General features: G+C 33.7%; 1 protein-coding gene across 1 annotated transcript; it reads right to left on the bottom strand.

Moving 5' to 3' along the window:
- Positions 1–11,717: 11,717 nt before the first annotated feature.
- On the bottom strand, positions 11,718–13,654 carry LOC108200615 (uncharacterized). The gene is made up of 2 exons (XM_017368832.2): positions 13,088–13,654; positions 11,718–11,916 (listed from the first exon to the last, which is right to left on the bottom strand). The coding sequence occupies exon 1, from the start codon at positions 13,570–13,572 to the stop codon at positions 13,096–13,098; it is 477 nt and encodes a 158-aa protein (XP_017224321.1). The 5' UTR covers positions 13,573–13,654; the 3' UTR covers positions 11,718–11,916; positions 13,088–13,095.
- Positions 13,655–15,788: the final 2,134 nt, after the last annotated feature.

Raw genomic sequence — 15,788 nt, forward strand, 5'->3', positions numbered from 1 at the left:
CGTAAAGTTGAGATTTCGGGAGTTTTTGAATTATTGCATTCTCATCATCTTTTGGGAAAGTTTAGTTAGTTACTCGGAGCATCTCCAACCGTGATCTCAAAAATCTAAATTTGGGGCAATTTTGTCCCAAACCACTCAAGCAGTGAACTAAAAAGTGATTCAAATTTAGATCAGTGAATATTACTAGTCCAAATTTGAATCACTGCTATTCACTGATCCAAATCTTTTTAAAATTAAAATATTATTATTTTTATTATTTGATGATTTTGTTAATGTTATTGACGATAGATTTATTAAAATTAGAATATAATTAAAACAACGATTAATTAATACATAAAATTTCAACAATATCAATCGCTACAGAATAATCAAAGATAAATATGTCTATCATGAACTTCGAAATGCACTAATTGAGCATTTGTGGGAAAAATATACTAAGAGAATTAGTATTTTAATGTAATATTTTAATACTTTCAATTTATTCTTATGTACCGTTTTAACTTTTTCAAATTATTTTGTAATATTTTATCTTTGTCTGGTCCTTAACTGTATTATTATAATTAATGATGAAATTAGTTAATCATTTTTTAATATATTGAAAATCATAGTATATGAATATTATAAGGATGAATGAATTTGAATCTATATTTGGACCACATGGTTGGAAACTTGGAATAGGATTTGAATCCCGCCTTAAATTTGGATTATTTGGTGATTTTGGATCACCAAATGATCCAAATTTGGATCACCAAATTATTGTAAATTGAGACGGAGGGAGTATTTTAACGGAAGTTAACGGGATTTAACGGAGGAGGGTGCGTATCGTTATTGAAATGTAAATATAAGAGGTGCGAATTGAGTTTTTTAAAGTATGAGCGAATTTGACATCGGTTCAGGATGGATAATATCATTGAAATGATTTCGAATGCTACGAAAAAACTAGATAGAGCCAAAAATAATTGATGCCATGTAGTTGATTGCATCTAGAAAGGCAAAAACATTCCCCAAGCAGGCAAGTAGCAATAGTGTTTTAGGAATCTAAGCACACAGGGTCTTCGAATTTAGCCCGGACCAAAATTTTGTTAGGTACTTGTTTGTATTTCTTCTTCTCCATGTTCTCTAGTAAACCCCGGAGAACACGTGATACAATATTTACATGATAGCAGTCCATATATTTAGCCTTTTTTTTTTGCTCAGGTCATATATTTAGCCTTCCAGAACCCGAGTTGTCAATTTTGGTTCTCCAAGGTCGGATTTACATGCCAACATGATGATATTTCAGATTATATAACTCAACTATTTGCTAAAATTCAGTATTTCCAACTGTGTTGGCTATAATCGTTGGGTAAATGAGATCTGTAAGACATTATGTAAAATTTGCTGAACTTGTAAAACATTTTGCTTCAACGGTATTGGCTATATTGGTTGGTTATAATTTAAAAATAGTATATTATTAATATTTTAGATTGTTAAAATAGAATATATTAGTTCAATATGATAATAAATGATGTGCAATCTTTCTACAGATTTCTTACAGACCTGTAGAGGTTCGACAAATTTAGCCATTCATAGGAGGTTGGCTAACAACTACATATGGTTGGAGTTGAGTTTTTGGAACTGTTGGCTAAATTTTTTTATTTTTAGTATGCCAACTCATCTTTTAGCTAATGGTTTTCGATGGTTGGAGATGCTTTAGCTCAATTATTAATTAAAAATTCTGTTTCATGTTAGTTCCTGTCCTATTTTATGCGAATCACTTTCTTTTTCTAGATTTTTTCTAAAAATAACTTTTAAGCTATAATATTTGTTTAAACTTAGAGGGGTGTATTCGATTGAGATTTTAATGGATTGTTTTTAGTCTATGGATTTTAATGGATTGTGTCTGATTTTGATTTTGTGCGGATTCTTGATAAAATGTCGCAGAGTTGATAGGATTTAAGCACAATGCTTCAAATTCCCATTGATTTTGATGGGATTTCAAAAAACTTAAAATACACTGAAGAATGCCACAAAATCCATCATTTTATTAAATGAAAAAAAATCCATGAGCATTTGAATACCATCAGATTTTAATGGATTTTAAACAATCTCAATTGAATACCATCGGATTTTAAAGCATAATTTAAAATCCCAATTGAATACCACCAGATTTTGTAGCATAATTTGAAATCCCAATTGAATACCTCAATATTTTAATGGATTTCAAACAATCCCAATCGAATACCCTCAGATTTCATCAATGCAAAAAAATACTTTAAAATCCCAATCCAATACACCCCTCTTATTTTAATAAAATTACACATTCTTTCTAAATCTTTCTTATAACATCTGTTTAAAATTATTACAATTAATACATCTTTTTAACATCCACTTCTCATTTTAATAACTAAATAAAAATTAAATATTCAACTCTTAAAATGTGGTGGTGGTCAAAAGTTGCTTATATATAACAGGAACACACACGGAATATATTTATTTATTTTTAAAATATATATTTTTAAACAAATATAAAATAATAAAAAGTCAAACTTCCTGTTAGTATAATCCTCTGGAGTCTGGAAAGGTAACTTTTTATAACCCTTCTTCTGGTACAAAGCTGGTTTGCACTTTGCACGACAGTGTAAAAACAAAAACTTGACCGCGTGAAACATGAAATTTTATCATTCAATAAAGTTGCAGCTTGAGTCAAGGTCAATTTTCGATGGCCAGGGTGTAATTTTCCTTGGTCTTGTATTCACCAAATATTAAGTCAACAGATTTTAACAAGTCAATCAGATTAATGTTTACAAAGGCATTGGTACAATTAAGTTTGTTTTATAGATAGTTTAGCACTATAAAGTTAAAGGTTTGTCTAGTGTGTGCTCATAAACACATGTTAAACACCAAATTTTATAATTTTGGTGGATTTTTATTGGTGTGGTTGGTGGATTTGCAGGAGGGTCCACCATTATAAAGGAGTAGTAGACAATCAAAATTTACCAAATTTATAGAATTTGGTGCTTAGCAGTCATGAGCACACACCAGAAAAACCGCAAAGTTAACTTCTACTTTTCTAGAATAATATGAATTATATTCTCCCAAATGCAATTATAATATAAAATTATTTTACACCAATTCAAATAAGATGTCTATTTTTTTCCTTATCTTTATTAGTATAAGCTGTATCGCATTTGAGATTTCAATATTTTGATTTGGAATACGAAATCGGTAGCTTCCTATCTAGAAAACAAAAGAGAGGTCCTTGGAATCCCCTATATAAAATGAACTCTTGTGAATAATTAAACTATAAACAGATAACCTTTGATAGAAATATTTTGCCATAATATACATTGTCACTGTCTTCTGGGTTGATTCGTTTTTCTTTCTTCCTAATATTAACAAATATTATATATATGACATACACATGATTAATTTTAATTGGATGGTTGATGTCCAGACAGAAATACTAAGAAGAGTTGAACTAATCATAGATTACCAACTAAATTTGAGAACGTAGCATTTCTTTTTTGATAAATGAGTTAATTCAATAACAAAAAAGCATACGATGTCTACGTAAACAGTCGCGTCAAATAAACAATGTCCAGAAACAATAACTGATCAATCAATGAAGATAAAAATCACATGATTTGTTGAAGATGATATATACACATGCTTCGCAACCTTCGGTTCTGCCACAAACAGTTTGAGCTATAGACTGAGAATGCAATCCCCTAATACTTTTTATTACTAAATCAAGCACTATACTCATACAAACGGTGAGAAAATAACAAAATTTACACGAACGGTGAGACAGCAAAAAAAACAAAATCAACAACCTAGCAACCAATGCGTAAATGAAATATTTAACTAAACAAAGGCAATCATTAGACAACAAAAAAACCAAAACCAACAACCTAATAACAAAATGCGTAAATGAAATATTAACTAAAACAAGGCAATCTTTTGATCCGGGGAACAAACCCATGAAAACAAGATAACTCAGACCACTTTATAAATTTATAAATTATCTATAATACAAAATTAGTCAAATAAACAATATAAGTTAAACATTTATTATAATAAATCACTATAAATTATTAATTATTAATTATTAATTTAAATTTATCGAGCACATAATCGAGAGTATATGTTTAGAATATGCATCCTATTAAATCACAATTTGTAACGAAAAAATTATTCAATACAGAAAATAATGTTATGGAGCTGGAATACGATGATGGTAGAGGAATTTCATACGATTTATTCCAGAAAAAAAACATCTACTATATGATATTCACAGATGTAATCAGCTCAGTGCTGCAACTGCAAGTTGAGGCTTGAGAGGAACTACACGCATCTTACGTTCATATTCAGAAAAATTTTAAAAATTCGGCTTCTTTTGGATCTCTGACACATTAATCACTTCCTGAATTTTGGACATCACATCTCTAAAACTGAAAAATTAGTTGCTCTCATGTTATACATTTGTAAAAAGCGGAAATCGGACTTAATCGGTAGAGTTGTGGAACCAGGATTAATCAGAAATTAATTGAGTTGATCGGAAATTTAAAAAATAAGTGTTTCTATCACCACGTACTCACCTCACTTGCCAATAGAAAACTCTAAACATAATTTTATCAAATTACGTATTTAGTCTGTCAAAAAATAAAATAAAAATTACGTATTTCGTGTCTTATGAATGTAAAATTGGTTAACGAAAAATGGGAGTCGGCTACGTCTCAACTCTAAAAACATTTTTTTTTTCGCCAAGAACTCTAAAAACATTAAATTTGAAAGACATGACAAAAAAAATTTGGTGGCGGTGGAGACAGATGTTAGAAATCTCCAAAAATTATAATAAAAAAAATCAGAAGTAAAATAGACCAGATGCCGAAAAGTCCGGCTAGATCTTGCAGATCTTTCTATACAATTTAATCATTCATATAGAGATAATAACTAATCATCTCCTAATCTGATTTTTAATAATTAAATATTTACTTATTATTTTTTGTACATCCATTTTCACATTTTTTACTTAACTTCTTATGAAGAAATTGTAAAATAAACATTACAATAATACTAAGGAATATAATTATAAATTATTGAAGTTATTATTTAATATAAATTTCTTCTAAAAATTATATTATTTATTATATATTTAAAAAACCTGGCTAGCACAGTGCCCTCTTGTACTCGTGAGTAGAAAACTTCTGGAAAAAGTCAAAAAAAACAGGTAAATGTAGGGACCCAAAATGCAACACATGTAGGGGCTTTGGCAAGAAAGTTAGAGACATGTTACATTTATTTACATTAAATTATAGGGTTAAATAGCTAAATCATCATCGTAATATATTGAAATTTTCACTTGAATCACCGTCCCAAAAAAGTTTTCAGACGAATTACTTTCCTCAATATAATTTTCAATTAGATCATTGTACATTAAAAATATTTCACTGCCGTTAATTTTTCATTGACTTAACGGAAGTCTGTTAACTTTTTACACATTAGCAGCCAACTAGTTCACCTCAACGCCATATCATCTATCTAAAATCTAATATATTATTTATTTAACAGAAATAAAATAATAAAACTTCACCCACCTAACACTATCGCCTCTCTCTTCTTCTCCCATTCACCACCGATCATCTTTGTCCACCCACCTCTTTCCTCGCCTACCGCTTCCATTTCTTTCCACCGCGCCAGCCTTTCTCCGTTCATCTCTTCCCCTCCTTTCAATTCGCTGCTTCATAAATTCCGACCACCTCTTTCTCCACCAACCAACGACCTCCATAAATTCCGACCACCGCCTGCACTGCAACCCCGTTTGTTATCTTCATGAAATACTCGACCTTTCACACCCAATCCTCTTCTTTTCATCATCCATAACTGTCATCTCCTTCCTCTTTCATTAACTCCATTAGGCTCGAAAATTTCATTCTCGATGCACGGAACTACAAAAGACATTGATCTCAAACTACCAACTTTACAAGATTTCTCAACATGACTTTTACTAAAAAGGACTTCATGAGTGTCAATCATCCTTGATTCATCTTCAGAAACCACTTTCAAATTGGTTTGCCTGAGTTCCGCAATTTCAGTTTTACGATTCAAGAATTTCTTGAATTTTTGTCATGTACTACTCTGGGTTATTATGCTAGAATGTAGAGGATTGAGGGCAAATGGGTTTAATCAATGGTAAGTGGGTTTGTTTGTTGGGTAAGTCAAATATGGGTCGACCCGCCAGCTCACAATCCACGTCAAACTTCTGTTACATTTTTTAACTGGAGTGACGGCAGAAATCCATATGAAATATTTCTGTTGTTTAAGTGTTTGACTGAAAATTTTTTTGGAACGGTGACTCAACTGAAAATTATAGTATATTACAGTGATGATTTAGCCTATTGTATAGTGTCGTTGACGCTTGAGGACAAGCATCAGTTTAAGTTTGGGTTAAATAGCTAAATCATCATCGTAATATATTGAAATTTTCACTTGAATCACCGTCCCAAAAAAGTTTTCAGACGAATTACTTTCCTCAATATAATTTTCAATTAGATCATTGTACATTAAAAATATTTCACTGCCGTTAATTTTTCATTGACTTAACGGAAGTCTGTTAACTTTTTACACATTAGCAGCCAACTAGTTCACCTCAACGCCATATCATCTATCTAAAATCTAATATATTATTTATTTAACAGAAATAAAATAATAAAACTTCACCCACCTAACACTATCGCCTCTCTCTTCTTCTCCCATTCACCACCGATCATCTTTGTCCACCCACCTCTTTCCTCGCCTACCGCTTCCATTTCTTTCCACCGCGCCAGCCTTTCTCCGTTCATCTCTTCCCCTCCTTTCAATTCGCTGCTTCATAAATTCCGACCACCTCTTTCTCCACCAACCAACGACCTCCATAAATTCCGACCACCGCCTGCACTGCAACCCCGTTTGTTATCTTCATGAAATACTCGACCTTTCACACCCAATCCTCTTCTTTTCATCATCCATAACTGTCATCTCCTTCCTCTTTCATTAACTCCATTAGGCTCGAAAATTTCATTCTCGATGCACGGAACTACAAAAGACATTGATCTCAAACTACCAACTTTACAAGATTTCTCAACATGACTTTTACTAAAAAGGACTTCATGAGTGTCAATCATCCTTGATTCATCTTCAGAAACCACTTTCAAATTGGTTTGCCTGAGTTCCGCAATTTCAGTTTTACGATTCAAGAATTTCTTGAATTTTTGTCATGTACTACTCTGGGTTATTATGCTAGAATGTAGAGGATTGAGGGCAAATGGGTTTAATCAATGGTAAGTGGGTTTGTTTGTTGGGTAAGTCAAATATGGGTCGACCCGCCAGCTCACAATCCACGTCAAACTTCTGTTACATTTTTTAACTGGAGTGACGGCAGAAATCCATATGAAATATTTCTGTTGTTTAAGTGTTTGACTGAAAATTTTTTTGGAACGGTGACTCAACTGAAAATTATAGTATATTACAGTGATGATTTAGCCTATTTACCCTTAAATTATATAATTATGTGCAAGACGATAGAGTTGGTGGTGCTGTTAGGTTGAGTTGGCTCACTTGGTTGCCCACTTTTTGTCATAAACATCGACTTTGTTCCTCGTGACAACCTAAAAGTTGAAAATTGTCAATCACTTGGATTTTATTATTTCTTTCGGGAGAAGTTTGGAATGCATGGCTTTACAGTTTACACATGTTAAGTTAAGGAGTCAAATTTACAAGTAAAGTGATACGAATTTAGTTATTCAGAGCTAATCTGAATTCACAATCTGCATCGGTTAATCGTCAAAAGAAGTGATTTCGACAAAATATTACTCCCTCCGTCCATGACCTCAATTTCTTTTTTGGGACGTCCCAAAAAAAATAACTCATAATACTTACTATTTTTAAACATTATTTTTCACTATTACACCTACTACAGCTACTCCCTCCGTCCCTCTCAATTGTTTACATTGGAGGGGGACACGGAGACCAAGACAATGTATGAAAAATGAGTAAACTTAGATGAAAAGTGGGTAAAGTGGTGGGACCTATCAATATTTAATAATAGATTTGAGATAGTGGAGGAAAGTAGTGGGTGTAATAGTAGTTTTTATTGTTAAATATGAGATAGTGGGGGAAGATAGTGGATGTAATGATGAGAAAAACTTACTATATATGGTAATGTAAAGAAATGAGAGGACACCCCAAAATAGTAACCGTAAACAAATGAGAGGGACAGAGAGAGTTTATTTTATACTCTCTTTTTAATAAATAAACACTATTACACTCACTACTTTCCTCCACTATCTCAAATTTATTATTAAATATTGATAGGTCCCACCACTTTACTCATTTTTCAACTATATTTACTATATTTTTCTTAATCTCTGTGAAAGTCAAATCAGCTCATACAAAATGGAATGGAGGGAGTATTATGAAACATGGACGGTATGAAATCTGTAATAATAATTATATCGCTTATATGACATGTATAAAATAATCCGCAACAATAATTATATCGGGCTTCAACTACAATCAGTCGAGAAGAAAGATTCCGAAAAATCACATCACCCATCAAGTAAAGCTAAATGGTTTCCCGTCCTTAATCATATCATGATACACCATGTCCGGAATTTAACATAGCGGATATCTTGATTTACTTGATGAATTGAATTTGTCAAATCGGAGGCAACTAAAATCCAACATTCCACCCCTATTAATCTAACAAAAGGTACTAACTCCGATGCAAATGGTAGGTAATTTTGACATGACATTGGATTTTCACCCACTACACAAACCAACCTGAGAGCTGATTAGGTTAGTGATAAGCATATTGTAATTGTTGGTTAGTGGCCAGTGCTAGTGGGAGTAAGAACAGAGGAGAGTGCTTTTATTCAACACCTATTTGGTTTTATGTTGAAATGTTTGGTTTTCAACATGTTTAATGACGTTGAGATTTAGACAATTTACACAACATTATACATTACCGGTATTTGGTTGAAATTAATCTATGTAACATGTTCTTTGATACTCCTTTATTTTGTGTTTGCTATTTTAGAATACAAAAATACTAATAGATACCTCAATAATTGTTTCAAAATTTTCTCTCTCTCAAATCCGAGTTGATAGTGGAGTAGATTGTTAGACGTAGGATGGCAACGGGTCGGGTCGGATTGGTTCGGATATCTGAGATATCCAAATCCAAAACTACCAGATGCAAAATTTCTTCATTCCACCATAACCATAATATCCATACTTGTCCTAATATGGCTACATAAAATTGGAAAACTCTTGATAAACAGAAACTTGGCTAGACTTCTCCATAGCAGATGTCCACAACAAAACAGTCCTATGTTTCCACTCACACTTGTCACCTCCAATTCCAACATCATATAGACACTTCAAACACTTCAGACAGTAGATCAAGCTGGGTATCCAAATGGCACTCACAGCAGTCTAACATCATTAGAAGCTGGATCCAAATGAGGATTTCTAAACAGAGAGCAGATTAAGCTGCTGTTTATCCAAATGTCGACTCCAGCCCTCGAAAATCATTAAAAGCTAGACCCTTACGGAGTTTTCCTGATAAAACTCGCCCAACCACCTGACACTGACATGACTGGTAGGTAATAAATCACTCTATATACCCATACTGCGTAAATGATAAAGCATCCCTGAGCATAAGGTAATGAATATATTCTCAACTGTGACTTGTATTCCCAGTCTGCAAAACTACAAGCCACATTATTTGGGCAGGTGTCAACTGAAGTAAGAAAGCTTAGGGACACTAATTAAGTAGCAAGGCCAATAATCAAGTTCTACATTTAAAGTTCTTTATGATTATCTTTATTTTTAACCCTGTCTCAAAGATTAAGATGGGTCTAATCTGTAATACAGATTTTGAAAATGTTTAGGAGCTTATAAATATGGGCTGCCTCACATAAGCAACAATAATTTATTAGTATAACCAAAAGTTTCTGGCACTAAATCTATCAAGTCAAAAAAAATAAAAAAGATCTCCACAATCACTTGCACAACACTACTGGCTGGTGGAAGGATCAAAGAAAACAAAAACACATGAAATAGATCAGAAATGCAGAAACGTGTTAAAATGTGAATTCATTAAGGCTGCTAGGATAGGAAAGATTGATAGGAGACTGTAATCAAAGAAGAATACAGCGTACCTACCAAGAAGAGTTCCATACAAAAATGAGTGATGGGAGGCTTGTAGTTGCAGCTACTGCTACGTCTGGAAAGCTTAGTGATAATCCTTGTTCTCTTCACTCTCTTCAAGAATAGTGTAGATGCAAAATGCTGATCTCTGATTTAATTGTCATTTAACATCCACAATTGCAAATATCCATGGGTGTCCATCATCAGCTCCGGTATTAAGGGGGGAAAAAAGGGGACGAGACAACTGTTGCAGAAGGATGAGAAACTTCACCTTTGGGTCTCTTGCGCTTAACCTTAACATAGGCACATATAAGATGTGACCTTCCCCTCTGTGCCTCTCGCTTAACATCCAAGGAGCTCTTGACTCGGGCACATACTTTTAATTACATGTCTCTAAAGTCGTCTTAGTTTATCTATATTATAAATAACCAAGTTCTCTCCAAAGCTTAGGTATGAACTGTTTACTGTTTCCCACAATAACCATTTCTCATAAAGACAACTATATACGATAGTTCTGTAACAGTACTTCTGCATTCTGCATATAGTAACACGTAAAACGTACCCCTCAGTTTGTCCTAACACAGCTCTTCCTGGACCTTTATGTATCCATCTAATTTTGTCTGAAGGGCTTAGGTACCTACTCTAAGAACTCCATTTTGTGTGTTTGACTTTACTCTAAACATTTTCTAGTCTCACTCAATACCTGCAAACTTTGGTATCATGGATTATCCACATGCTTTCTGAGGATTCAGAAACTTACTACGGTGTCAAATTACAAGACAAAGATCTAGGAAGAAGGTAGTCTTATGTTCCATTTCTCCTAGGAAGTAATGCAGGTAGGAAATGGTTTTCAATATATTTCACTTTATTATGAAAATTGAGCATGAGAGCACAGAATAACTGAACTAAACAGATACTAAAATGTTAAAAGTATTCCAACCATTTCATCTACTGTTACTTAAATCATTTATTTACTCATACCAAAAGGTCACTTCTTATACAAATGGTTATACTGGTCTAGTTTATCCAGGCAAAGTCATTCATAGCAGACTGCATTATCTGCACAGCAGTAACTCTTTTATTAACAACACAAAGCTGGCTAATACTGGTAAGATGAGCTTCCAAAAGAAAACACAAGAGTGTAAGACCAATTAAGCCTATGTTCTAGGAACTTGTAAGCTCACAACCGGCTCCTATCAAGGCTACATGAAGACATTCTGATTTATATGAACCAAGAAGGTATGGTGATGAATAAGCATAGCTTAAAAAGGGCAGAGGTCTACAAAGCTTCTAACTCAAAGGTGGGGAGAGTAACTGCAGATAATTATAATGCATGACAACAGTAAAAGCCTTTAGCGCAAGATACAAAAGGAAGGGGATGTGTGCATATACGTGTATGTGAAGGAGAGCTAGGGTTTCAATGCAATCAAGTTTCACATTTACAGAATCTTCTACTGACTAAATTCCACTAAAGAGTTGGAACGAAGAATCTCATAACTATATTTCATGTAGTTATGAGAGTCAGATAATTATGACTTGGCGTCTAGACCAGAAAATAGAGTTATACACCTCAATAATGTATAATCTGATTGTGTTTACAACCTTAAGAAAAAAGTGAATATGATCCAACTTACAAGTAGCAGCTAGATATTTATTACAGAAATGGTTCAGCTTTGTCATTTATCACAACCAACAGCCATCTTCAGTTCAGTTGCTTCATATTACTGGACGCAAATTCCTCTCCTACCATAAAAAAAACAGTTTGATATTCAATACGCAGACTAACATATTATATATTAGTATACATAAGAAGATGTAGAAGGTCTCTCCTATCATTTCCTAAAAAAATCAGAACAGAGGCCAATCAAAGCATATTTACATGATCAGTAGAAAACACTTATAAATCATCACCTAATCAACACTAGTGGAAGGTAAACATTTACCACTCAAGAGTACTTGTAAAGCTGACAACATAATTTTTATCCTCATAAGCATGGCTACAAGGCTATGTATGTACCCAGGATTATTTGTTTCAGCAGATATGCTATCATAGTTCATTATATGCCATCTACTGAACCCATCATCCCACGAACATGAAAAATATTCCTATTGATGTAATTGCAATGCTATGCTTTGTAGTTTTCTGGTGTAATTTACTAGCAAACTTTCATTGTAATCTACCAAATATGATCTATAAAATCCAACAGAATGCTTATAACCAGCACTTCTCACATGATAGAATGCTCTCTACCAACTCAGTTTTCAAGCATCTTGCCATCTTAATCTTTTAAATATCTGCCTATGTCCAAATAGAAGATACAAGTCTTAAAAGGTCACTCACATTGCTTTAAGTCTAATACTTAACTAGTACTACAACATTGTTTTCCACTACCCTCGCCCTCAAATATTATTCTTATCACTCTTCCATTGAATTGCCCTTAATGATCCTCATGTCCTGAACACTTTTTGTAATGCCTAAACAATACCCAACACAAAGAAAAAGAAATTTTCACCCAATCAACTACGTAATCCGTACAATTGAATGTCCTAAAGCTTCTTATCTTAGCCTAAACATCTAATCCGATAAATAGGTGCAACAAGTTCATTTAAACTGCTTTGCTTCTCATAACTATTTATATGCCATTCATATCTTAATATCCATTACTCCAACTCACTAATTAAAACCACTTCTGATTAATCGACCGTAAAACCATCATTAAATCCAAACAATACATTTGAAAACACAACATATAACCAAACAAAAATTCCAATTAACAATTGCATAAAATACGACACAACAATACGAAATCCAATAACATAAAACTACATAAACCACATTCACCAATTAATCAAACTACAACGCACCACATTATTATCAAATTCAAAAAAAAAACACAAAATTCCCCAAATTCACCTAGAATTTTACGGAGTGTCCCACGGCTTCATCTCGGGAACCGCCACAACCATCCCCTGCAACTCCTGGCTCAACACAACCTGACACCCCAGCCTGGCGTGCTTATTCAACACTCTATTCCTCTGACTCCTCTTCAACACATACTGCTCATCATAACTCGCCTCCGGCAGCTTCTGCAGCCACTCCTGCGCGATATGCACCTCGCACTCCGCCGAGCACGCGTCGATGTCTTCCAGCCGATGCGACGCCGGATCGATCATGCCGCTGTTGGTCAGCGCTTTGAGGAGCGTGTGGCCGGAGAGGCCGATGATTTGGCGCTTCTGGCCGGACGGATCGATGGCGAAGAGCTTGACGATGCGGTCGGAGACCTTTTTGGTGCCGGTGGAGGCTGCGGCGGCGACGGCCGTGGTGGTGGAGCGGAGGGAGAGGTAGAGAGAGGGAGATTTGGAGAGTTTTGAGAGGCGATTAATGGTGGAGATCGCCATTGTTAGGGTTTGGAAATGATTCTGTGTTATCGCCAAAGTCCAAACAAAGCCTAAAGAGAGGAGATGTTTTCTATTTTCATTTTCTGTATTATTTTTAAATTAACTTTTATACTTTTCCAAACTTAATATTTACTTAATATTTTTTAAATGTAATTTCTTTTTATGCATCAGCCGCTAAGATTCACGGCTTTCTTACTTGAAATTATTAAGATTTGTTTGCTCATTTTTTTCTCAAAAAGATTTGTTTGCTCATTTCGCAATTTATAATGTTTCTCATATTAAGATAATACATTAATTAAAAGAAACTTACACTGACAAACGATTGATTAAACATAAAACAATACTTATAAAGGTTTGGTTGCAATTATACGTAAAAACAATCTAACAATCTGACCGAACCAACCCGTACACATCCGATCCGAGCTTATACCAAAAATACAGTATTAGTGATGGAATAAGATGGAAGAAACAATACAGTCTATGCAGACTCCCCAGCCGGGAGGCCCTGAACCCATCACAACAATCTACAATACCAATGTGTTAATCGAAACAGTTAGCGCCATATATCTGTGTTCAATGTAGTCTGTACAGAATACTAAAATTGCATCTAATGTTGCAGAATATGCATATACCAAATTCATTTACAGATAAGAAATTAAGAATCTTCTAAAGCCAAGTTAACAACAATTGTCGAGTGCAATACTACAGCATGAATTCAACTTGTTATGACATGGGTTTGGGAAAAGAACTTTCCTTTCTTCGGTTCATGAAATGCATAACAGCTTCATGTAGTTTCGAATCACCTGCCAACAAAACATATCTTTTGAACATGAATAACTGCCGCAGATAAAATATCAACAATACCTAATCCTAACGAATATTGTGCCTGTTTGGTAAATGCTTCTTTCCGCTTTTTGGCTTATAAGCGAATCCGCTTATTCGTACCGTTTGTATATAAAATGTATGAAAAAACTTCTCACTTGTAAGCTATAATGTGAGAAATTGAATACCATGAAGTGGAGTTTGGACCGAATATGAGAATGAGAATCGGGAATGTGAATGAGTATGAGAATGAATGGTATGAGAATGAGGATCAAGGGTATACTCCCTCCGTCCCATTTTAGTTGTCACATTTCTATTTTTGTTGGTCAAATTGACTAAATTTTGACCAAAGATTATGAATTATTCTTTCATTATTTTAAAAAACTGAAAATTACATCTTAAAGTATATTAAAATTTATTTCCGATGATATATTTTTTTAATTCTATCAATTAATAAAATATTAATAAATTTCAGTCAAACTTTAGTCAATTTGACTGGCACAAACCAAATGTGACAACTAAAATGAGACGGAGGGAGTAGAAGGAATGATTTATCCATCAAATGGACCACAGAATGGCTGATCTAAACATCAACACATGCGCTTGAGATTTCGATTTTCTTTAACCAGACTCATTAATCATGAACCGAACGCGCTACATGAGAAGGGTAGCAGTACTTACCACACTTGACGCCAATAGCTGATAAAGCATCATGAACACGCCTCCACACCAGTAGTTCCATGGAGTTCTTCAACGGCTGCAGCCAAACGACTGCATGGCATATCCTAGGCCTCCTACCATCAGTCGCCTCCAGCGTTATATGGTACAACATGCTAGACAACCCTGTGTGGCTGGCCCCCACCACCCTCACAAATTTCAAATCACCATTCTGAACAACAAGAAAAACCAACCTATAACCTTTTTGTCAAGCATAGTTTTTTTTTTTCTAAAGAAAACTACAAAGTCTGGACATGTAAAAATTCAAAAATGAACCAATACCTCAAGTGCTTGTAATGATTCTGTAAATATATAAAAAAAATGTGTTATACTCCCATGTACCTCTAATTCTTTACATTTTTTCAATTGTTTGACACGCATTTTAAAGAGCATATAAAACATAGTTTCATATTTTTTTAAAAAAAGTTTCTTTTTTAATAAAAATTTAGATAATAAATATTTATTCAGAAGAAAAGGAAAATCAGAATAATCTAGCAATCAACTCCCGTCCCTCTCATTTCTTTACAGTTTTTTGATACTGCTCGACACGCATTTTAAGACACATATAAAACATGGTTGTATAATTAATTTTTAAAAAATTTCTTTTTTGTATAAAAATATAAACATCAAATTTTTATTCAGGAAAAAAATAAAGGTCAAAATAATTTATCAAACTA

This window comes from Daucus carota, chromosome 9 (assembly GCF_001625215.2).
Source record: "Daucus carota subsp. sativus chromosome 9, DH1 v3.0, whole genome shotgun sequence".
Lineage (NCBI taxonomy): Eukaryota > Viridiplantae > Streptophyta > Magnoliopsida > Apiales > Apiaceae > Daucus > Daucus carota.